The sequence below is a fragment of the Mus caroli genome, chromosome 5 (assembly GCF_900094665.2).
Source record: "Mus caroli chromosome 5, CAROLI_EIJ_v1.1, whole genome shotgun sequence".
Lineage (NCBI taxonomy): Eukaryota > Metazoa > Chordata > Mammalia > Rodentia > Muridae > Mus > Mus caroli.
Genome location: NC_034574.1, coordinates 123,656,441 through 123,682,311, shown reverse-complemented (window position 1 = coordinate 123,682,311; position 25,871 = coordinate 123,656,441). Strand labels below are relative to the sequence as shown.

The window sequence follows — 25,871 nt, the reverse complement described above, 5'->3', positions numbered from 1 at the left end:
GATGGAGGATCTCAGCAAGCAAGCCAATACTTTTAAAGATGGCAGGCTCAACATGTGTTTTTGCCTGCCCGGTGATATGGGGTGGTTTTATTGCCCACAATATGTAGAGAGTCTTGTTCTGGGAGGTGAGATAAGGGTAGAGGTGAGGAGGCTGACTCATTTTCTCCTGAGTTTGGAAGAGGGGAGGGACACATTCAAATATAATAGGAAAAGGCAGGGAAGCCATACAATTCTTGGAGGTTAATTTCCCATCTCAGCAGGAGATGGATTCTGGGAGTCATAGTGCAGGCAGGTAGGGCCTAGAGTGTTCTTTAAGTGTTCCCTCTGTTTGTGCCTTGGCAAGCTCAGGGTAGATGCCACGGTTGCCTTGGCAACCTCTTATAGATCTCACATGGAACTTGCACATATTCTGGAAGTCGCTGTTAACAGTTCCAGTGTAGGGACTCAGTCTACATCCGGGACAGTGAGGGAATGGTTTGTTTGAAAGTTAAAGGGTTGAGAGTCAGCTTGTCTTTCTGTCCCAGGTAAATTGCTGTCCTGGTGTCTGTCATTCATGGAGGTCTGGGGATGTGGAGCTGAGCTGGCAGCAAGAATGAGCCAGTCACTGAGTCATCTCATGACTGGCCTGCCTCAGTCACTGTCTCCTAAGTCCAGTCACAGGCCAGGCAGCAAAGGCTGAGCTCCTGCCTCTCCTTCAGAGGGTGTCTCAGCTGCCCATGTGTGGCTTTCCTTGAGCAAGAGGAAGCAGAACTTTCTGGACCCATCAGCCAACCAACTACTCCCCAATTACCTTCATGAGGATGTTAGGTGACAGGGAACCTCGGGGTAGCATTTATGTGAACAGGTCTGACAATAGGGCTGCCTGGAAAAGAAGCCCAACACCCTAAATATACCAAAGGCATAACACAAGCAAAGCAGCTAGAGAGTAGATCACCCTAGTGCACTCTTAGCCCCCTAAGTCTAAAGGACATCACTAGACCAGACTTCTTACACTGATGCATTCAGTTCCTGTGTGCCTCGGATGCGGAGGCTGCTGGGAGAATAATTTATGGACCGTCATAGGGAATCTGATGGCTTCTTTCATGTCTTTCCTTCCATGATATTGGGAGATGGTGCTCACACCCTTGTAGATTTTAGCAATCAGGCATGTTCACGGACAGCCAAAAGTGACACCGCGACAATCAGGCATCTTTATAGCCAGCTTTCGAGGGACCCCCACGACAAAATGTCACCACTAGCTGTCGTCCCTGTTGCATGGCCCCTTACACATGCACCAGGGCCCCAATAAAAGCCACTTTCTTCCCCCGCTCTCTTCTTTTCTTTTTCTTCCAGAGCCCATCTCTGTGCCCCCTCCTCTTTCATAAAAACCCTCCCACGTGAGACCTGTCTCATGGTGTGATTTTGTCAGGACCCACCACCACCTAGTCCTGTCAGTAGAGAACAGGCTTTTATCACATCTCTGCTTATTGCTGATGAAATCTAAACCATAGATCTTTTGGGATCCACCTCCTTCAGTTTGGGGCAGATCTTGCAGAAAAGCAACATTTGAAGAATTCCTTATGTTTCACCTTGAGAGCCGATCTCAGCTGTGGCATGGTATCCATTGCTTTCCGGTCCTTTAAAGGCCTGCACTATCTGGATCTTCCCACCAGACTCCCAGGAGGGGGCAGTTTGGAGGTTCAAACCCCAGCTAATAGTAGGGAAACATGATAGTAGGGAAATAGTTGCTACCAGCTATGCTTGCCTTCTTGCGCATGTCTGGCAGAAAGAAGGCGATTGCTCCAGGAAGAAACAAAAGGGGTGGAACATTGTGCAGTGTATTAAGATTCTGTGTCTCTGCCTGCTCTAGTTCAGGAGTCTGGTCCTAAGGGGAACATGGTGACTCAGCCTAGGGAAGAAGCAAAAAGGGCAGGTTTGCAAAGGGCACCGGAAGAAGGGAAGGCAGGCTGCTGCCCGGATGTTCCAGACTCCAGGCAGTTTTATGAAGTGACTCTGTGCCCCTTGGGCTTCTTGGGACCTCCGACCTGCTCCCTCCTCTCTATGCTATGGCTCAAACCTAGTTTGACTTGTGCTCTTGGTGAATATCCACACCCTACAGTGGGAGAATATCTAGAGCTGCCCCCATACTACTCTATGGAGAGCACGTAGAGGTGAACTGGAGGAAGACCCTATATGGAGACCTTGCGTGATCCAAGTCTAAGAAGGGAGTACGTAAGGAGGGAGCAGAGAGAGAAAGGAGGCTAGAGGGATATGCATTGCACCATAAAAACCTACCCAGCAGAATATAGAGAGCAAAGCTGCTGGCACCTCCGTGTGGCTGGAGGAAAGGGGAAGGGAAGAGGAAGGGGAACTGGGGATCTTCCGGCTGAGATCCGAAGTTGGAGTAGGACAGTTTTGTTACAGAGATAAAGACTTGGGGTCAAAAAAATACAAAGGGAGTTAGCACGTCTATAGATGACCGGCTAATCTGACCACTGGGGCTTAAATTCATAATGAATCCAGGAAAAGTTGAAGAAATGAGAGTCTTGGCCTGCTACTAAAAACAGACCCAGATATTCAGTTCTCTGCCCCAGTGTAAGTGTTCTGGGATCAGAACACCGATCAAGTCTCTGCCCTATCAGCCATGCCCATTAGCATCTGTCTTTTTTTTTAATGAGTCATTGGCACAACCTGAATATCATGAGTTATTAAATAAAATACAGCAATTTGATCCTTCCATATTTCTGCTTCAAGCTTCTAGGTCTCCTTTTCTTAGCTGGGGAAAGGCTTGCTAATGAAGTCCAAGGTGAGGGGAAGGTTAGATGTAGGCCAATCTTAACTTACAGATGTTGTCAAATATGGCGACTCAGAGGGGCTCTGTTACTTCGGATGCCTGGGGTGTGGGCCTCCTCGCCGCCAGACCCAATCCTTCCCCCTACCTCAGTTACTTCACCCTCGGCTCTAAAGAAGCACAGATAGGGGTGAGATAGAGAACAAATTCATGTCCAAAGTAAGCAATTTGGGGAGAATAGCATCACGCGTGGAAAAGTCTCTTATCTGTCTACGTGTCTGGATTATAGAGACACAGGTTATGGATTTTTTTTCTTTTTTTTTTTTCTTTTTTCTTTTCTCTATTGGCAGCACAGGCAAGAAAGCTGGGAGCCAGGCTCTCTGCAGATTCCAAGATGCTGGTGCGGGATGGACTTCAGAAACAGAAAGCCAAGAGCCATGGAAACCAACCGAGAGTGCCCCAGCTCTACCGACAAGCGTCCTGTAGAAAAGGCGATAAAGAATAGCAGGGACGGCAAGGAGCTGCACCCTGCTTAATGGCTTTCCCCCTCCATGCCTTGGTGGGAGGGGTCTCCACTGGGTGGAGGAAGGAAGCCAGGGTGAGATTGAAAGTCCCCTTTTCTGTAGCAACCCAGAAGTCAACTTCAGCAGGGAGTCTCCGTGGGTCCCTGGGTTGAAAGAATTGGGTCATGGATAGAGGTGACTGTTGCTTACACCTGTCTTTTCTTTCTCGCTCTCAGAGGCCACCATGCTATCTGGATGGCTACTGGAATTCCAAGACGAAAAGAAAGCAGTATTTTTCCCCCCACTTCAGAGTTGCTACTGGCGGTTGAAGCAATAATTGAGAACTCCTGGCTATTTATTGCATTGGGAAACAAAACCATGAAAGCATTGAAGACAGCCCTTTTGTGTCCCTGCCAAGGAGATGGAGTTGATCCGTGACCCCGGTTGCACTGCAAACTTGAGTTCTTTACTGAAGGGTACCAATGCATCCATCCATAAAGGTCCAGATCTCCTGTGTGAATGAACAGAGTCTGCCCGCGGGGCATGCACATGCGCAGTGAGCTGGCAACGCGGTGTGGCTGGTGGAAGGCTGCTATCCTACTCCATGCCACTCCGCAGGATCTGGTTGGCTGCGATCAGCATGACGCTTATGATGAAGGCCATGGCAAAGGCGCATATGAGGCTCTTGCGGACACAGGTCTGTCGGTTCTGTTTCTGCGAATGAACTGGGGTTGAGGGTTGGGGAGGAGAGAGAACAGAAAGATGACACCGTGAGACACACATCTTCTGCAACCAGCATAGGCTGTGACTGGTTGAATCAACTCAGATAATGGACACTATGGGATTCTTAGCTGAGCTGAGGAAACTTCTGGTGAAACGTATGAAATGGTAAGCCATCCCTATCAGAACCACAGTCTGTAAGATCTTCAGAGAAAGGTTTAGGCTTCTGGATATAATGGAGCCACAGTGAATTTCAGAGACAAGAATCTGTAACATTTTGGAATGAATTTCAGAAAAGACACCATCCAACCATTTTAACCCTTTTCTGTAGCCAATACTAATAAAACGGGGCTTAAAAGCTTCTCCACATATTGTAGGAGTATATCTTGTTTTTGCACATGCCTATGAAGGCCACAGGACAGCCTATGTGTCATTCCTCAGGCACCGTCCACCTTGGTTTCTGAGATAGAGACTCTTACCTTCTGAGAACTCACCTAGTAGTCTAGGTTGGCTTTGCAGCGAGCCCCAGGGACCCACCTGTCTCTGCCTCTACAGTACTGAGATCACAAGCACACACCACCACAGCTGTGTGAAAATCAGGCTCTCATGCTTGCAAGGCCAACACTTTGCAAACAAACTGAGCTGGGTCCCCCCCCCCCCCGTGTTCTTGTGAAGACTCAGTCACTTCTTAATAGTGTGCTACCAGATGGGGACCAAGCTTTCAATGTAGGAGCACCACAGACATCTTGTATCTAAACAGGGCATAGGGTTTGATACAAAAGGGATTGTTTGCTTCATTGTAGAGTCTCTGAATCATGTCCCTGGGAGTTCATGTCTTACTAAGGTCCTCAGGGGGCTGGGCAACTTTCAGTTCATTTGATAGCTTGGGTGGAGGTTGAATTGACAGTGTGTATGTGTGTGTGTGTGTGTGTGTGTGTAATAGGCTTGGGGTGTTGGCAAACATGTTCCTACAAACTCAGCTATTAAAGAAGATTAGGGGTTTAGGATAAGGTTTGGTCAGGAAAGTGTTTTGCTGTGCAGGTATGAGGACATGAGTTTGATACTCAGCACCCACATTTAAAAAAACAAAACAACAAAAAAAAACTAAGTCATGATGGCAAACACTATGTTCCCATCATTGGGTAGAGAGAGACAGGCAGATCCTGGGGCCCACTGGCCAGCCAGCCCAGCATACTTGGTGAGTTCTAGACCAGCCAGGTGGATGGCATCCTGAGGAACAATCTCTGAGGTTACTTCTGACCACACAACAGATACATGTGTGTCACATGCATGACACAAATGTGGCACATGCATGGCACATGTGTACACACACACACAAAGAAAACTGGTGAAGCTAGATGTAGTGGTGTAGTTCAGGCAGTCAGGAGAATCATCAGTTTGAGTTTGAGGCATAATTTGGCTGCACAGTGAGACTCGGTCTCAAAATAAAGTCTTCCAAAACAAAAACAAATCAAAAATAAATGCAAAGGCTGGTGAAATGGCTCATGGGTAAGGGAACTTGGAACCAGGCCTAACGTCCTGAGTTTGCTCCTTGGGACCCACATGGTGGAAGGAGAGAACTGACTCTTAAAAGATGGCCTCTGATCACCATAAGTGTGACACCCCCGCCACTCCCCACACCACCACTAAGTCAAATAACTAAACAAAATAAGTCAAATAACTAAAGTCAAATAATAAAGTCAAATAACTAAACAAAAAACATTTAAAGAAGTGGTTCTCAACCTGTGGGTAGCAACTCCTTTGGGGTCCAAAAGACCCCTTCATAGGGGTCGCCTGAGACCATGGGAAAACACAGATATTTATGATTCATAACAGTAGCAAAATTACAGTTATGAAGTAGCAACAAAATAATTTTATGATTGGGGGTCACCACAACAAGAGGAACTGTGTTAAAGGGTTGCAGCATTAGGAAAGGTAAGAGCTACTAGTTTAAAGGGGGCAAGCAAACAAAAACAAGAAACAAAAACAAACAACAACAAAAAAAATGGATAAAAGAGGCAAACAACAAGAAACAAAAACAAACAACAACAACAACAACAACAAATGGATTAAAGAAGGGACTAGTTAGGCTCCAAGTCACACTGCAGTCTTTCCAGCCTTGTTGGGACTCCGCCCCCCCCCTCCCTAACCCCACCCCCGCAAACCCTGTAGAAATAACAAAGCCAGAAGTAGGAATGAGACCATGTTTTCAAAAGCAAGAAGAGCCTTCCCTGGGAGAAAGGGCCCAAAGGCTTTGCAAAGATCTCTAAAAATTACTCTCAAGCCAGACTTTACAATGAGCCTGTGCCCTGCACCACGCCCCCTGTTCCCTCTCTGATTCACCGAGATCCTCTCTTGCCTGCATTGCCTAAGTCTCGGCTTGTTATCCTTAATCCTCCTGGATCCACCAGGCTTGTGCTTCCCTTGGGTGATTTAAGAGTATTTTTGTGGTTCGATTCTCCACTTTACTGATGAACTCTGGATGTTAAGTTCTTAGCTGGAGGAGGAGAAATTTGCTTGGTGTGGAGATGGGCTGCTTCTTGGAGTGGGTACATGGAGGGAGAAAAAAAAAACCCGCCAACTCTCAGGGAGGACAAAAGAGATGGTGTTTAAGGAGAAAAGGATGGCTGGGCAGTGGTAGCACATGCCTTTAATCCCAGCACTTGGGAGGCAGAGGCAGGGGGATTTCTGAGTTCGAGGCCAGAATGAGTTCCAGGACAGCCAGGGCTACACAGAGAAACCCTGTCTCGAAAATAGGGGGAGGAGGAGGAGGAGGAGGAGGAGGAAAGGATGGGAGTTGGAGATGTGGCCACGAGGCCCTGGGTTCCATCCCCAGCACTGCACTAAGTATGGTGATGTACACTTGTAAACAGTTGTTTACAGGTGGACCCAGGAAGAGACAGGAGAATCAGACAATCCAGATCTTCTTTGGCTACACAGCAAGTTCCAGCCCAGTTGGGGGGATACTCTATCTAAACAAACAAACAAATAATGAGCCAGAAAAAGTGAAATGAAAATGTGTTTGTGCCTTGTTGAGGACCAGCTAATGTATCTGGGCCTTGTGCCTAATAATTAGAAACTGTCCCCTTACTCCTCTTCCTGAGGGTTTGTGGAAAGCTTCAGCAACCGAAAATGCTATGGCTAGGCCAAGAGGGAAAGTGCTCATGAAAACCCTTCCTTTTGAAGGATACTCAGGAAGTAAGGGGACAGGCTTTTTATCCCCAGTGTTAAAGTGTGGATATGGAGGCTGATGTGTGTGTGTGTGTGTGTGTGTGTGTGTGTGTGTGTGTGTGTGTGTGTGTATGTATGTGTGTGCGCGTGCGGCGCGCGCAGGGGACATAACGCCCCCTGCAGGTGGTGCTGTTTCGGGAAATGTAGGAGCCTTTAAGAGGTGGGACTTAAAAGAGATGAGCAACTATGGGGGTCGAAATTGAGGGTTACGCAGAGCTACGCTTCCTGTCATGGCCCCTCTGTTTCCTGATCCTGGCCTATGTAGGCAAGGCATTCATGCATGGCAATGAGCTGCCTACACCCTACTCCCATCCCCTCTATTAAACCAGGAGACCAAATAAATCTTCCTTCCCTTAAATTGCTTCTTGTCAGGGTTTGGTCAGACAGATGAGAAAGGTGACTAATAGATTCCCGCAGTGTCTCTTCCACTTTGATCTCAGAATCCTTCAAAGCATAGGGAAGGGAGAGATAAGAAGCGCCTGAGAACCCAGACAGGCATGTCCACCCTTTTGACATTACAGAAACAGTGCTCTCATCTATAAGTTCATGATAGAAAGTTGGGCTCTTACGTTCTTAAGAAAAATAACTTCAAGAATATTGTCTGCGCCCGATGCACGCTGATCCCCTCTTAAAAAACCCAACTTTGTTTATTTATTTCTTATGTGTGGGCATTCCTGTGTGCAAGTGTGTGGACAACCTTGGGGATCTTTCCTCACGTGCCACCCACCTTCTTGTTGAGACAGGAACTTGCCATTTGGGCTAGACCAACTAGCGAGCATGCTAAAGTCTCTGCTTCTACAGCACTGGGATTGCAGGCGCACACCACCATACCCACTTACTTCACTTGGACTATGGAGATGGAACATAGGTCCTCAGGCTTGCAAGGCAGATACTTTATAGAATGGGCCATCTCCTAAGCCCTATAATTGATGCCAATCTTTGTTTCAACACAGGCCTTCTTCATGTAAAAGCTCTGGCTGTCCTGCAGCTTTCTTTGTAGACCAGGCTGGCCTCTAATGCACCAAGATCCACCTGCCTCTGCCTCCCGAGTGCTGGGTATTAAAGGCGTGTGCCACCATGCCTGGCTTCTTCTTGTCCATTTATTGGGCATCCCTCATTGAGCTGGGTATTGTGCTTATTTTGTTTGTTTTATGGGCAGAGTTAAAAATCTCACACAGGCTGGGTGAGGTTCTTTAGATAAATGAAGAGACTCTGGTATCAAGCAGCAGAGGCCCACACCATGTGATAAATCACAAAGGTGGGATTTGAACCCACGGTTTGCTCTGCTATGCAATTCAAAACCTCAGCATATGTCCCCCTTAACTTTCTCTTGGCAGCAGCAAACACGTGTGAGACACTTGGTGTGGCTGGCAGGAGGAGCCTGAGCCGGGACTGAATTCATTTTCTTGTGACTCGCTTGAGACCCGTCATGGGCAACTTCATATCTATATTTCATTATATAGCATCAAACGAATATTATTTATTTCTAGCGTGTTCCCCTTTTGTTTTCAGGCCTAGGCATTAAACCCAGAGCCTCATGAATGCTAGAGAAGTGTATAGCTACTGAGTTGCAGCTTCCACCCATGTTTCTTTCCCTTCTTTTCCTTGTTGTTACTGTTTTGGGTTAGTATGTATCCCAGGCTATGCGTGTACATATGTATTCTTACTATGTAGCCCAGGCTATACCTGTACATATGTATTCTTACTATGTAGCCCAGGCTATGCATGTACATATGTATTCTTACTATGTAGCCCAGGCTATACCTGTACAAATGTATTCTTACTACGTACTCCAGCTTGTAGCAACTGAGGCAAGAAGCTACCTTTATGCTCCTTTGGACTGTGAATATCTGGAATTTAGGCACAAGGCATCATGGCATGTTTATTTACATAAAGATTTATTTTGTTTTATTTATGTGTATGTCTATGTGAGCATATGCTATGTGGTTGTGAGTAGCCAAGGCAGCCAGGAGAGGGCACCAGATCCCCTAGGACTTGAGTTACAGAAAGTTGTGAGCCTCCCCTTGTGGGTGCTGGGAACTGAATTCTGTTCTCTGTTAGAGCAGCATGGACCCAACTGGCTTTGACCACGCTACATTTCTCACTCTGACTGTGAACTTCAGACCTCCCGCTCCAGCCTTGCAAGTAGCTGGGATCTCAGGATCTGTGCCATTAAACCTGGCTCTTAGCAACTCTTGCTTTATTTTGCTTCAAAGGCTACAGGTCAACCTGCAGCAAATTGGGAGCCCCAGATCATAGGCCCTTTGTTTTTAATCTGATGTTTTCCCCAACTGTTGCTTAGAAGCCCTGAGAAAGTCTGAACTCTAAGCCTCAGTTTCCCCTTCTGTAAAAAGAGCTGACAATAGGTCCTCTAAGCACTAAAAGAATTCAGGAGCTGGGGACATGGTTCATTTCATAATGTGCTTTTCACACAAGCATGAGGAGCTGGGTTGAATTTCCAAAACCTGTATGAAAAGCTAGGTCCGATGGTACATGCCTGACCATCCCAGTGCTGGGAGGCAGAGACAGGAGGGTTCCTGGGACTCACTGACCAGCCAGCCTGGCTGAAGGACTGAGCTCCAGGCTAATGAGAGACCCTGTCTATAAAGGAGTGGATGGTGTCATAAGACGACTCCTTATGTTCACCTCTGGCCCTGACACATGTATACACACAGGCATACAATTTAAAAAGAGTGAAATAGTCTGGGCAGTGGTGGTGCCTGCATTTAATCCCAGCACTCTGGAGGCAGAGGCAGGCTAATGGCTGTGAGTTGGAGGGCAGCCTGGTCTACAGAGCGGGTTCTAGGACAGCCAGGGCTACATAGAAAAACCTTGTCTCAAACTACAAAAAAAAATTTAAAAATAAATTTTAAAAAATGAATTAAAAACAAATCACTACTAAGATTAATGAGCTAACCCAACTGAAAGCTACATCCCACCATAAATTGCCAGAGAAATACCAAGCTACATGCCTGCCTCCCCTGGGGCCAGAGGAGACACCTGCTTGTTCATTCTCCTGGTTGCTGCCGCTTCCAGTGTTAGAGCTGAGCATACCTGACACTCCCAGAGCTCTTCCTGGCTTCTTACCCCATCAATTCTTCCTGAACTGACTAGGCTCACCTTTCCAGAGCCCTGCTTAGTATGCGACAGCACTCTCTGCAGCCTTCCCTGTGCAGCCTGCCATCCCAGGAGTCTCAGTCTCTGGCTGCCACATGCAAAGGAGCCTCACGCCTAATCCCTTCTTGCTGACTTGCCCTCAACCCTTCCTTTCTTCCCTTCTTCCCCTTTCCTTCCCTCTCCCCTCCCCTTTTTACCCTCCCCTCCCTTCTCCCATTGCACTGCAATGCTGGACTGTCGAGCCTGGGGCCCCATACACTCTCGAAGCAGTGGTTCTATTATCTAGCTCCTCCTTTATTTATTTATTTATTTATTTTTAAAGGACTCAGCTCTCGATATCAACTTACAACTATTAATCTAGCTACACGGTTCAAATATCAAAACTAACTTAACACACTCCCCAAATTGTGTAACCATCACTCCTGCCCAACACAAGAAGATTTCCATCACCCTAAGAAGAAACCAATACACATTGGTACCATTAGTCATTCGCCTCTGTCCCTAGCCCCAGGCAACCACTGACCTTTCTATTCCTATGGACTTGCCTGCTCCACATGCTACACAGATAGACCTGCAGGATGCAGGACTCCTGTCTCCTTCCATTCACTTCACACACAGGAGGTTAGTTTGCACTGTGGGTCGCACCGACATTTCATTATTTTAAATTTTGGAACAGGGTCTCATGTAGCCCAGGCTGGTCTCATACTCACTACAAGCCAAGGATGACCTTGGACTCTTCATTCTCCTGAGGCTTAGAATTACAGGGGTGCAGCACTATGACTGTATCACCTCATTTCTTTCTATTGCTTAATGATACAGCATACTACATCTTGTTTGTGAGTTCATTACTTAAAGGCATTTGGATGGTTTTGATTATATATATATATATATATATATATATATATATATATATATGTTATGAACATTTGTGTACATGGGCTTTTTGAATGTGTGCTTATATGGATGTGTGTGCAGGTACTTTCTGTTTGAGGGTATGTACATATGTGCTCACATATACATGGAGGTCCTGAGTTTTGATCTCTTGGGAAATACTTTATCTACTGAGCCATCTCCACAACTCTTACCTTGTGTGCATGTTTTTGGCTACCTGTACCTCCTGAGTTCCCTTGGCTACAAACTTAGAATCCCAATGACAGTTCCACATAGGAGGATCTCATCTAATCTTGGAGGAGTTGGTTCTGTCCGGAAGCATCCTATATAGATTGCGTGTATGTCCATCTCTTTATTAGATTTCAAGTATTCTTCTAGCCACTGAGGCAGCCGGTAAGAAAGTGGGTGGCAGGAGGCAGATGCAGGATCCCCAGCTCCCACACTTGTAACCAACTCTATAAACCACAGACCCTGCCTGCTGGCAGGACCCAGGACTGCAAGCTTTAGTGACAGACTGTCTTTGCACTTCTTATTTTAACACTAGTTCACACAGCTCCACTTGGCAAGTGACAGGGGATAGCTCTGGGATTCTTCTCTTGGAGACAGTCATCAGTAGAGACTTTGACACTGGCCAGCTGGGCGACTGTGGGTATTAGGAGATTGTAATCCCTTTGCTTCCCTGTGGATGTTGGTGACTAGGCTGCTTGTTTATAGAGATGATGCCTCCAGAGTGGAATGAGCTTGTACTGATGCAGATCTTCAACACTAGTATTTCCAGTAGGAACTCTGAGTTTCAGGAGTGGGTACACGAATTACTACCAATTCCAGATCATGTGAATCTCAGAATAAGCTGTAACTACCCAGTTTGGAAAACTATAACTGCCTTTAGATCCTTTAAGTCTGATCCATTGTGAAACTCCTGTGGTTTGGATGCAAGATGCCCCTCACAGGCTCATGTGTATGAACATGTGGTCTCCAGAAGGTGGTGCTATTTCCACTTGGGAGAGATTATAGAACCTTTAGGGGGTGGAACCCTACCTCCTAAAGGAAGGGGGCATTGGTAGGAGGGGATTTAAGGTTTTGTAGTCCAGCCCCACTTCCTGTCTACTCTTTGCTTCTTGGTCTATCAAGATGTAAGGTGTCTCTGAGATGGGCTCCTACCAACATGAACCTCATGCCTTTCCCACCATGGATCTTCAAACTGTAAGATAAAATAAGCCTACTCTATCAAGCTGTTTCTTGTCAAGTGTTTGATCCCAGCCCCAAGAGAAGTAATATGGAGTCTATGAAATTGGCACTTGATACAGCCTAAAATGGAACAAATTGAACAGGAGTTTTGTTTTTCTTTTTCTCTTTCTTTTTAAAAGAATTTATTCTTATTTATGTACCTATGTGTATGTACATGTGTACAGGAGGCCAGAAGAGGATGTCAGATACTGGAGTTGGAGTAATAAGTGGTTGTGAGCTGCCACAAACTCAAGAGCAGTATGTGTCCTTAATCACTTAGCCACAATTTGTAGCTTATCTTTTGGCTTTCTGTAAAGAGTTACTCTATCTCTATCTATCTACCTATCTCTATCTATCTATCTATCTATCTATCTATCTATCTATCTATCATCTATCTATTTGTGTGTGTGTGTGTGTGTGTGTGTGTGTGTGTGTGTGTCTGAATCTGTGCCTGTGTGGGTATGCATGCCTTTGTACACAGATGCCAGAGCAGGGCATTGGATCTCTCAGAGATGGAGTTACTGGTGTGTATTTGAAACTCACTTGTTACTTTGGTGCTGAACATCTAAACTCTACTCCTCATGAGCCAGCAACAAGTACTCTTAACCATGAGCTATCACTCCAGCCCAGAAAAGGAATATACGAATATACCTTGATGGTATTAGGCATCATCACCAGGTAAGACTTAAAGGTTGTGATGGAGGATGGAGCTGTAGGAAGTGGAATGAGGTTGGTTTTGTTTAATGAGGCCTTTCTAAAGAGGGAGAGAGCAACCTCTACGTGTACAATTGGAAGATGGTTCACTTTGTACCACAAAACCTCACTGTCATCTTCTTGACTTTTCTGTACTTCAGACAGCTTTGCCTTGCTTCTAAAGGTCCCAGGTGTGAAGGTCAAGCATAGTGCTGACCTTCCCGATGTCCTTCCCTTCCTTTTGATGATGATATACATCTTTTGTTTCTGGGATCTGCACGACTTACTCCATGTAGTTGAGATTCCCAACCCAAGACTTCATAAGAACCAAGAATAGTGTGCATAGCTCTTGGCTTATCTGTAGACATAAGAGCTGAATAGATTTGAGAAGGGGCCCTCTTGTGGATGAGGATGAGTCTTGGGATGGGGAGTCCTATTATTGTCTCGGTCTGATCAAGAATGAAAGAGAGGAAGAGAGAGTAACACTAAGGGAGAAGACAAGAGACAGGAAAGGAGAAATGAAGATGGAGGAGGAGGAGGGAGAATAAAAGGGGAGGGTGAAGAAGAGGATAAATGAGAGGAAAGATAAAAGGAGGAGAAGAAAGTGAGGAGGGAGAAGAGGAGGAGGGAGAGGAGGGTGAGGGAGAAGAAGAGGGAGAAGAGGAGGAGGAATTGTTTTTCATACTGATCAAGAACAATTCTCTGTGTCTTTGGTATCTTCGAATTTAAATTGGTCCTCAGAAAACTCTTCTACAGTGTTGTAGAAAACTTAGAGGATCCCCGGACAAAAGAGCCATTCCTTAATTTTTAACCCATATGCCAAGTCTGTTTCCAAAAGTTGCCTTCTGGCCTTCCACAGGCTACCAGCCCTAGCTGCCCACTTACCTCCCCCTCAAGCCAAAGACAGGGTTTTATTTCAGGAAAGTCAGAGGGCAGGCCAGCTGGAAGCAGATGGTATGGGTGACACCCTGTGCCCCTGTCATTTGGATGGGCCCAAAGGAGTCATAATGAATTCCTGGGTGACAATGCAGATTATATCATGTAGGTGAGCACTTGGTGACCTGACAGGAACAGCTTGACTTTGAAGAGATGACTGCCCTTGTGACCTTGGATTGGACCATAGAATTCTCTCTGACCTTCCAAAGTCCCTGATATGTTTGCATCTAAATATAACTACCACTATAAAATCTTTTCATTGAATAGGAAAGAAAAAAATATTTTTTTTAATTTTTAATAAAATAAAATGATGTATGCTCAATCATGTAGGGACCACATAGCATATTACATTTCTCATCAGTGACTTTGCTGGCTGATATATTAACTCTCAACTTGACTGGATCTAGAGTGATCCAGCAGGCAAATCTATGGCCACAACTGTGAAGGGTTATCTTGATTAGGTTATTTAAGGTGGGACGAGCCTTAAAAGTGGGCGGCACCATTCCCTAGGCTTAGATTGCCTAAAGAGGCGCATTCATTACTCCCTGCTTCCTATCTGCAGGTGTAATGTGTCTGCCTGCCTCGTATTACTGCTGCCTTGACTTCCTCAACATGGTGGACTATACCCTGGAAAGGTGAACCAGACAAACCCTTTCTCCCTTAAGTTGTTTCAGTCAGAATATTTTATCACAGCTACAGGAAAATTAACTAAGACAGTGATCAAATACCTGGCAGAAATAATTTAGAAGAAAAAAAGGTTAATGTTGGCTTGTAGCTTCAGAGATTTCAGCCCACACTTTTCTTGGTCCCAAATGCTTGGACAAAACATTATGGTGGAAAAAGTAACGGCAGAGGAAAGTTGTTCACATCATAGCTAACTAGGAAGCCCAGCATGGGACTTGAGGTGGCCAGAGAAAATATACTCCCAAGAGCCCAACCCCAGTGACATACTCCCTTCCAGTTATGTCCCTTCGGGTACAATGCCCCCCACATCATAAACTTTTCAGGACTCCCTAAATAGCTCCATCATCTGTCTGGGAACCAGTGTTAAAGTCATGAGACTATGTGACATTCATATTCAAGCCATGTCACACAAGCAGGAAAGAGTGATATAGATATCCACATACTGCAGAGATCTTCCCTGACCTTTGTTCCTCTTTCATCAGATGGAGACTTGGTGGGTGCAGAGAAGTTCAACTCTTTCCCAGAGACTACTTATTTAGTGTTCCAGTTTCACTCCTGTTGCTACGACAAAGACCTTGGCAGAAAAAGCCACCGAGGGAGGAAAGGGTTTGTTTGCCTCACAATTCCAAGTTGCAGGCCAGTGTTATAGGGAAGTCAAGGCAGGAATTTGATACCCAGATGGAGAAAATGCACAGGATCCTTGCTTGCTCATTCTCAGTTAGCTTTCTCCTCTGTTTTATAGCTCAAGACTCGTTGCCTCAGGAATGATGCTTGCCACAGTGGCTGGGTCTTTCCATATCAATTGGCTTAATTAAGACAATTCCCCAACAGACATACCCACAGGCCAACCTGACCTAGACACTCCCACATTAAGGATCTCCTCTCAAGTGGCTGTAGATGTGACAAGCTGATACCTAAAAACTAATCATTAGGGGTTGGAGAGATGGCTCAGCCGTTAAGAATGTGGACTGTTTTTGCAGATGGCTCCATTTTGGTTCCCAGCACCCACGTCAGGGAAGCTAGCCCCCTGTAACTCCAGGCAACCAGATGCCCTCTTCTGGCTTCCATGGGCACTATACTCAAGCACACACACACACACACACACACACACACGAATATACACATCATAATTAGAGATAAAAATAAAACATTAAAAAGCTAACTATGGCACCCAGGTGATGAGTTTTGTTTGATTTCCCTCCTCTGGGCCTGCTGTCAGAATGTCCAGGAAAAATCTGAGAAAAGGGATTTTTGAAAATGTGCCTTGAGAGGCTCGCACAGTCTTGCTGTTCTTTCTTACTTGTCTTCCAGGCTAGGTATGATCTCACCACCAGTGTGATAGAAAAATGGATATGGAATTTCATAGAGAGATTTGGAAGTTGCTCCTGCAAAGGACCTTCAGTGACAAATGACGAAACTAGGGGACTGGGGAAATGGTTTGGTCAGAAAAGAGCACGCGTAAGCATGAAGCATGAAGACCTGAGTTAAGGTCCTCTGAGACCCATGTCAAAGGTCAAGCATGGCAGCACGCATCTATAATCCCAGTGCCAAGGGGAGACACTGAAGGATCCCTGGGGCAGCCATGGGGGCTGAATGGAGGAACTCCAGTTTCAGTAAGAGACTCTGACTCATAAAAATAAGGTGGAGAGTCACATGATGTCAACCTCTGGATTCCCCACACACACTTGTGCATGGACAAATCACCTCCACATGAACACACACACACAAACATACACTCACTCACTAGGGTAAGACATAATCCAGTAGATGAAGGCTCAAGTCTTTAGCCTCATTTGACTCTAGACAAAAGACTTCATTTCACTGAGCTTCAGTTTCTTTCTGTGTAGCCACAGGAGTAAAACCACACCTATCTCAGAGCTGTGATGAGGCTTCAGTTCAACACGTGAGCAGGTGGCCAGCAGCTGGTATGCATGTGGGAAGTCACCATCCATCCCTTTCCTTCTAGGGCTGGCTCCTGGCCATAGCACTCAGCCATAAAGGCAGCAGCTCTATAGCCAGCTGACCCAGCACCATTTTGTGTGTGTGTGTGTGTGTGTGTGTATATATGATATATATATATGATATACATATATATATATATGATAGTTTGACAGCTGTGAATCTTGACTTCTTGGGTGTTTAGAGACAAGAAAGCAAGGGATAGAGACATGGCTCAGCCTTCCTAGCACTACATGGGGCAGCTGACAATTACCTGTAACTTCAGCTCCATGGAATCTAATGGACACTTATGGCCTCTGTGTTATACACATACAGATGGCGTACACATACACACAGAGAGAGACAGACAGAGACAGAGAGACAGAGACAGAGACAGAGAGACTAACCTAGGGATGGAGGTAGGACCCCTGCCTTTAATCCCAGCACTCAGGAGGCAGAAGCAAGCAGTCAAGACCAGCCTGGTCTATGTAGTGTGTATCAGGCCAGCCAGGACTAAATAATGAAACCCTCTGACTATAAACAAATAGTAAGTTAAGACAGACAGACAGTCATAGCACATGACACATTCTTGTAATTCTAGCACTGGGAAGGTGGAGACAAGAGAATTTCTGTGACTCAGGGGCCATCCAGCCTAGGTGAACTAGTGAGTTCCATGTGAATGTAAGAGACCCTCTCAAGAACTGAGGTAGATTCTATTGTAACAACAGCCAAAGTTGTTCCCCTGGCCTTCAAACTTCCACATGCATGTGTGCACACACACCAACACACGCACACCCATACACGTATGAGCCTGTGCATCTATACACAAACACATACATACACACACTTAAAAAATAACATGTTGAGTCTGTAATGTTGGCTGCTCTGGAGGGGAAGGCAGGTGGACCTCAAGTTCAAGGCAACCCTGAACTAGAGTGTGCTTCATGCACGCCCCAGTCTCAAAAAGAAAAGGGACAGGTCAGAGAGATGTCTCAGTGGGGGAAGGTACTTGCCACCAGGGCTGACCACCTACCTGAGTTGCATCCCTGAGTCTCAAGTGGTAGAAGGACAGAACTAACCACCATGAGCTGTCCTCCAACTCTACATGTGCACCATAGCCTATGTGTCACCCACCTACCCCCCACCCATCCCCCACCCATTCACACCCACAAAATAAATAAAGTGAAGTTAAAAAAAAAAGAAAAAAAAAAGGAAAAGGAGGGCGGGAAGAGAGCCCATTGATAAGGTATTTGCCTAGCATGCACAGGAATCCAGGTTCACCCCACCTCAGTACTGCAAAAATAATACAAATAGTTAATTAATTAACCTCCACAGAGTCTCAGCACCGAGCATGGAAAAATCTGCTGATGGCTAACTATGATATTTTAGTGCATTACAACAAATGTTTACCTCTGTTAATTAGAATAGCTGTTTTCTCCTAATATACTGTGTGTGTGTGTTATGAGTATAGGTGCCCTCTGCGTACAGAAAAGGGCATTGCATCCACTGGAGCTGGAGGTACAGGTGGTTATGATCCATCTGATGTGGGTGTTGAGCCTTAAACGTGGATCTGCAAAAACAATATGCGTTCTTAACTACTGAGCCTCTCTAGACCCCAAAACATCTGTTTAAGTCTGGAAGAAGGATAACATCAGTTACCTTCCTAGGAACTCTTGAGTGACTACTGGAAATAAGCTTTTCCCCCTCATGTAGATAATTTTTTTTTCCGTGAACCCTTCCTGAGTTTCTCCTTTGAGTTCAGATGACCTTTGTTCTTTCTGTTAGCCCTCTGATTAGGTTGCTAAAAGGACTCCATCCCTGAGCCCTTTCTGGTCAATGCATCCAAGAAGCCCAGAGCTTATCCTTTCCTGGGGATTCTGTGGAGCAAATGTAATTATCCTGACATATGTAGATGAGGGAACACAGAGGAGTTGCACAGCTTGCCCAAGGTCATTCAATTAGCCAATGAACTTGGTCCAGGTTTCCTGACAGATTCAGGGGGCTCCTTCTACCATCCCTGGGGCAGTCAGCCTCCATCAAGCAAAAGCAAATTGCCACAAAGCCACACAGCCATCCTCCTAGACTCGGAATGACCTCAGGAAGGACAAAAGCCTTACACGATCTTCTTGCACTTGAACTTTGAGCCCTATACCCTGGTGTACGTGCTATAATCCCAGACCTCTAGAGATGGAGGCATGAGGATCTTAAGTTTGAATGAGTAAGTATAGCCTTGGTTACATATAGAAACCCTATCTCAGAGAGAGAGAGAGACAGACAGACAGACAGACAGACAGAGACAGAGACCCATATGAAAGCAAAAGCAAAATCCAAATAACAAAAAGGAGGAGAAGGAAAAGGAGGAGGAGAAGGAAGAGAAAGAAGAGATGAGAAGAAAAGGAGGAAGAAGAAGAAGAGAGAAGAAGAAGAAAAAGGAGAAAGAGAGGGCTAGGATGATGGTTCTGTGCTGGGTTAAAGCATCGACTGTATGAGCATGAGGACCTGAGTGAGCTGTGGTCCCTAGCACTCACATAAAAGCTGGACACAGTAGCACAGATGTAACTCCAGCACCAGGAAAGCAGAGGCACGTGGGTCCTCAGGACTCACTATCAGCCAGTCTCACTGAAACTGTGAGCTCCTGGGGCAGGGAGAGAGTCTGCCTCACAAAATAAGAAAGAGATAGAAGAAGATACCCAACCCTGGCTTCTTGTGTCCACGTGCACATACATGTGAACATACCCCAAACCCTACGAAAGAAAAGTGAAAAGAAGAAGAGAAAGCAAACATAAAGCTGAACTAAGGAAACCATGGAATCTTCCCCAAGCTGACCTGCACACTTAGCCCTGAATGTTTACACTACAGGACAAGGCTGCTTCTTGTCCTGAAGACATCATATTGGAGGCACTCAGGAAGACACCCAGGTTCACCCACCTCCTTCAAACTCTGTCTGGCAGTTTCCCGAGGTCTCGTTCAAACTCTCCTCCTCGTTGATGATAATGTTCTCAATGTCCTTCATTGTTAAGTGATCCCGGAAGGCATGGTACAGGATGTGCTTCAGCTCTTCCAGAGTGACTCTCTGCATGTCGAACTGGGGGAGACAAAGAACAGGAAGAGAGGAGGACTGTGAAAACAGGGGTTCGAACTCAGCTGGGGTGCTGTCAGCATGCCCCAAAGCTCCTTTAGGAAAATGAGTTTCTCAGGCTACCAGATGAGAACTTTGTCACCCTGCTCAGCTCCAAACATATCCGTGGTCTTATTGGGGGTACAGCAAGTGAAACATAGCCTCTGATTCAGGAGCAGAGTTAAAGCCACTTGCTATTGGGTTGACCATCCACTAGCTATCTGTCATCAACCTTCCACATAGTATAGTGCCATACTTTACACAGTACATATGGTTCTAAAATTCCATCATCTTTCGAGAAACCAGTAATACTGTTTCTACTTTGAATAATGCATATGTTTCAAAAAAATTATCATCTACTAAGGAACCAGCCATTCCAATTTTGCTTTGAGTATGTACTTAACACATTTCTACTGTGGTCTGATTGTGGTTCCCCCAAACCTGTGTGTGTGTGTGTGTGCGCGCGCGCTCGCACGTGCATGCGTGTGCATGCACACACACACACACACACACACACACACACACACACACACACATATACACACCATCCCTCCAACAGAGTTGCAAGCCTTGTGCTCAGTGTTGCTGTGTTGAGGTAGAGGAAACTTTTAGGCATGGGACATGAGGTTACAGAGGTTGCTCCATGGTTAAGAATATGTTCTGTTCTTTCAGAGGAACTGATCATTGTTTCCAATATCTATGTTGGGCAGCTCACAATTGCCTGTAACTGTAGGCAAAGGGGATGAGACTCCTGCTTCTGGTCTCTGAGGGCACCTGCAATTGGTGAATGTATATATTCAGGACCCCATATGTATACAGATAATAATAATAATAATTTTATATATATATATATATATATATATGAGACCTGGTAGCTGGTTAGATCACTGAAGGTGTCACTATTGAAGGGAACCTCAGTTCCCAGACAGATCTTAGTTTTCCTGTGTGTGTCTGTGTCTGTGTGTGTATGTGTGTGTGTGTGTCTGTCTGTCTGTGTGTGTATGTATGTGTGTGTGTCTGTCTGTCTGTATGTGTGTGTGTGTGTGTCTGTCTGTCTGTATGTGTATGTGTGTGTGTGTCTGTCTGTCTGTGTGTGTATGTGTGTGTGTGTCTGTCTGTATATGTGTGTGAGTGTGTGTGGTGCACATGCATATATACATGGGTGCACATGCATGAGAAGACTTAGAATCATTCTCCATTGCTTTTCTACCTTACTTATTGAGACAGGATCTCTTAATCAAACTCAGAGCTTGCCAATATGGCTAGTCCTTCTAGCCATGTTGGCAAGCTTCTCTCCCTAGATCTAAATCTCTTGTTCTCCATTCCAAAGTCTGAATTACAGGTGTGTCGCCATGCCAGCAGGGCATTTCCATGGGTTCTGAGGACCTGAACTCTGTTCTTCAGGCTTGTACAGCCAGTGCTTTAACCACTGAGAAATCTTCCCAGCCCCACGAGCCTAATTGTTGTAAGAGCTTAACCTGTGAGTCATTCTCTGACTGCCGGTCTTACCGTATGATCTCTGTTGCATGTGTTCCTGCCATTGTGATGGTTTACACTCTAACCCCTTCATTAGGGCCAAGTGAGAGGCAGCAGCATATTCTTGCCTTTCCAAAACTAGAGCTTCTATCAGTGCCTCCTCTGTAGAAGGGATTTACCAAAATGATGAAAAATGAGCTAATATAGTAGATTCATTATTTTTCTCATTGTTATGACCAAACACGGGGCAAATGATCATAAGGAAGCCTTGGTTTATTTGAACTCACAGTTCTAAATGATACAGACCACCCAGGTGGAGAAGGCATGGTAGTAAGGGCTGGAAGCAGCCGGACACATTGCATCAGGAATCAGAGATGGATGCTGGTGCTCAGCTCACCGTCTCCTTTTTATTCAGCCCAGGACCCCAGCCCATGAGACCTAGGGTGGGTTTACCTCCATCAGCTAACCTAGTCTGTAAAACACCTCACAGACATGCTCCAGAGGTCTCTATCCTGTGTGATCCTAGATCCCATAGAACTGACAGAGAAGGTTAACCATCACACTAAGCGACTAAGTCACGCACTAAGTTGAAACCGCACAACACCAAAAGCAGGTCCTGAACATTTCTCTTCCCTTCCTGTCTTTTCAAAGATTTGAGAAGGAGGAACCTTGTTCTAGGAAATTAAATTGAGTTGCTGAAACTTCTTGGAGAGAAGTGAGATGGTTCTAGTTGAAAGCCCTGTTATGAGTCAGAACAACAGATGGTCATTCGTATACTGGATGTGTTTTCTGCACTACAGTTTAGTGGCTGCTGAGGCTGAATTTGACATAAAGCTGGACACAATGTCCTTTCACACTGGATACATGAGGGGTGCGTTAGCAACCCACGCATGTGCAGGACCGAGGCACAAAGAATGCAGAGGAGAATAATTCTGATGTGAAAATTGGGATCCTGTTCTAGGTTTAACTGTCAACTTGACACGGCCTGGAGTCACCTGAGGAGGGACGCTCCATGAAGGAGTGACCAGATCAGATCAGCCTGTGGACACCTCTCTTGGGGATTGTCTTCATTGTAAATTAATGTGTTGGGGGCGAGGGTGAAACAGACCAGTGTGGGTGATACCATTCCTTGAATAGGTGACCTTGAGGTGTCTAGGAAAACTAGTTGAACACAAACCTGTGAGCAAGCCAGGGGGCAGCACTCCCCTGAGATTTCTGCCTCATTCTTGCTGTGACTTTGCTTAATGACTGAGGGTGACCTAGAAGTGAAAGCCACATCAACCCTCCATTGTCCAAGTGGCTTTCGGTCCGAGTGTTTTATCACAGCAACATGATAAAGCCAGAAGAGATTCTCTGCCATGGTCAGAGATGAATAGTGTTGACATCAAACAGATTTTTTTAGGCAGAAAAAAAAATGAGTCACTACTTCTTGGAAGACCAATCTAAGGCATGGAAAAGCTGCCTGGAAAATAATTATACAACTTCAAGATATTTCTGCCATTCAGAAACTATGTGAAAAGACTGACTAGAGGCTAGGGGAAGGGAACTAAAGATACACATTCCTAGCTCCATTGTTTAGGCTGAGTCTTATAGTCATTAGAATACATTGTGGTGCACTGAGCAGGGGTGTCATAGGTCATTAATCCTAGCACTGGGGAGGCAGAGGCAGAGGCAGAGGCAGAGGCAGAGGCAGAGGCAGAGNGAGGCAGAGGCAGAGGCAGAGGCAGAGGCAGAGGCAGAGGCAGAGGCAGAGGCAGAGGCAGAGGCAGAGGCAGAGGCAGAGGCAGAGGCAGAGGCAGGCAGATCTCTGAGTTTGAGGCTAGCCTGGTACAGTGAGTTCCAGTACCACCCACCCTCCCAAAGAATATACTGTAGCTTATAGATGAAATGTTTTTCAGACCCCTAGAGGCAATTAGCTGGATCCTTAGCTGGTGGTACTGTTGAGAAGAGACTGGATCCTGAATGTGCTGACTTTACCAGTGGATTAGTTCATGAAGGCATCCATAGCTGAATGGGCTGTTAGGAGGTAGGTCCTGATCGGTAGACCACTAGGAGTATGTCTATGAAAACCTCAGACTAGATGCTTCTCTCTCTCTCTTTCTCTCTCTCTCTCTCTCTCTCTCTCTCTCTCTCTCTCTCTCTCTCTCTCTCTTTCTCTCTTTCTCTCTCCCCCACCCCACCCCAATCATGAGGTGAGCAGTTTTCATCTGCCACTCTCTTCTAACTTCACCTCAAGCTCATATAGAAAAACTCAGGGGACCATGGACTGAATCACCTTTGATCCTGAGCTCAGATAGAACCCCCCCCACACACACACACATACAGACACAACAGTACTTCCTGACTATTCTGTCATAGTGATATAATGGTGTCCAACACAGGATACTGACGCCTAAACAAACCCAGCCGAGCGTCATATGTCATCTATATTATCAGGATAGCCATCTCTTAAAGTTTAGGAAGAAATCACTATAAAACAGGAACATGGTGCCAGTAGTTATTTCTCTCATGATGACCCATCAATTCAGCTTCCATACTTGTCTTGAGTTACTCTTAGGATTTAATGCTTCTCATTATTTTTAGCATGTAAATTATGTACAGTAGACCCACATGTTAAGATTTCTCTCAAGACTGACTATAGCATAGTGGCTACGGGCATGATGTGGTCAATTGAGTCCTCACTCAGCTGACACAAAGCCCCGGGTCCTATGTATCTCAGCACTACATAAATCATGGGTGGTGGTCTAAGCCCATAGTATCAGTACTGGGGAGGCAAGGGCAGGAACTCAAGGCAGGCGGTAGAGACAGGAGCATCCCTAGGACTTTCTGGCCAGCTAGCTTAGTCTTCTTAGTGAGCTCTGGGCCAGTGAGAAAACCTGTCTTTAAAAAAGAACCAAGGTGGATGGTGCTCCTGAGGAATAGCAGGAGAGGTGGTCCTTTCACCTACACACACAGAGAGAGAGAGAGAGAGAGAGAGATACAGACAGATACACATAATACACACAGACAGACAGACACATACACACACAATACACAAACATACACAGAGAGAGACACGCACATATGCACACACACACAGAGACAGACACACACACAATACACACATATACACAGAGAGAGAGAGACACACACACACACATACACACACACTCATCCACCAATGCACACACCCATAGCATGCATGCTTGTACGCATGCATACTCTCACACAAGCAAGCTTGTCCATTTGACCCAGCCTAGAGACATGTGAGTCTTCTGAGAGGAAAGGCCTTGACTGGGGAGTGGTCAGACTGGTCTGTAGGCATGTCTGTAGGGGACTGTCTTGATCCTTAGTTGAGGGAAAGCCCGCCTCTTGTGGCTGGCAGCCTTCCCTGGGCTGACATCCCTGGGCTGCCTGTGACGCAGTTAGCACACAATGAGTCTTTCAAAAGGCCAGCAAGCAGCACACACACACACACACACACACACACACACACACACACACACTCCACCCCCAAGTTTCCTGTCTCCAGATGCCAGTCTTAAGCTTCTACCCCGACTTCCCTCAGTGATGAACTATGACCTGGAAGCATATGCTAAAGCAAACCCTCTCCTCCTGTGAGTAAGTTGCTTTTTGCCCCAGTGTTTTTATCCCAGAGACAGAAAGCAAACTAGAATTCATGGGGACAAGGATGAGGGAAAGAGATGCTGAGAATGGACATTCTGAAATCCAGTGACGGAGAAGCTTGGGTACGGCCACTGGCTGGTCAAACACGTGTCTCTCAAAGGCCCATGTGTTGAAGGTAATTGTCTCCTGTCTGTGGTGTTACTGGGGAGTATTAGAATATTTTAAGGAGTAGAGTCTAGAAGGAGGTCCTCTGTTTACTTCAGTAGGATTGCAGTCACAGAAGGGGATTGCAGGACTCAGTCCCTTCCTTTCTCCCTTTTGTTCATGACTATGGGCACGTATTTTGTACCACTACACCGTCTCCACTAGGATCAGCTCATGTTCCCTCAACCACAAAAGTACTAAAAGATATTATGCCATAGACGCCATTGAGGGTGGACCCCACCTCCTGTGTCCATTCTCCTGGTAATACTAAAAAGGTAAACATCAGATTTATTCTTAACGTAGGGTTTAAATTGGCATATTAAGAGGGTGGAGGTATCTGGATTTCATGGAGGTCCAATAGGACAATGTTACTTCCTCCTGGTCAAAAGAATGAGACCCAGGTGCTGGGGATACAGCTCTACTGTTAAGCATAGACACATTGCTCTTATAGAACACTCATGTGAGAAGACTCACATCTGCCTGTAACTCCAGCTCTGGGGGATTTGAGCTCTCTTCTGTCCACTGCTCATACTGCACTCAAGTGCACACACATACAAATACACAGTTAAAAATAAAAATAAACATTAACACCTTAGTTAGGATTTCCATTTCTGTGAAAAGACACCATAACCAAGGCAACTCTCATTAGGGAGAACATTTATTAGGGCTGGCTTACAGGTTCGGAGGTTCTGCCCATTATCACCATAACAGGAAACATGGCAGCATCCAGGCAGGTATGACACTGGAGAAGGAGCTG

The 25,871-nt window shown here is 45.8% G+C and overlaps 1 protein-coding gene across 7 annotated transcripts in view; it reads right to left on the bottom strand.

Moving 5' to 3' along the window:
- Positions 1 to 297: 297 nt before the first annotated feature.
- The window catches only part of Caln1 (calneuron 1), a 473,529-nt gene continuing 447,955 nt past the window's right edge, over positions 298 to 25,871 (bottom strand). For 5 of the 7 annotated variants that reach the window (XM_029477872.1, XM_029477873.1, XM_029477874.1 and 2 more), the window contains 2 exons: positions 19,639 to 19,795; positions 3,615 to 3,998 (listed from right to left, as the gene is read on the bottom strand). In XM_029477872.1, coding sequence (XP_029333732.1) covers positions 3,871 to 3,998; positions 19,639 to 19,795 — 285 coding nt within the window. In that variant the 3' untranslated portion in view covers positions 3,615 to 3,870. Of the gene's footprint in view, positions 3,999 to 19,638; positions 19,796 to 25,871 lie in introns of all 7 variants that reach the window. The other 2 variants (XM_021163075.2, XM_021163077.1) reach the window with 2 other exon arrangements.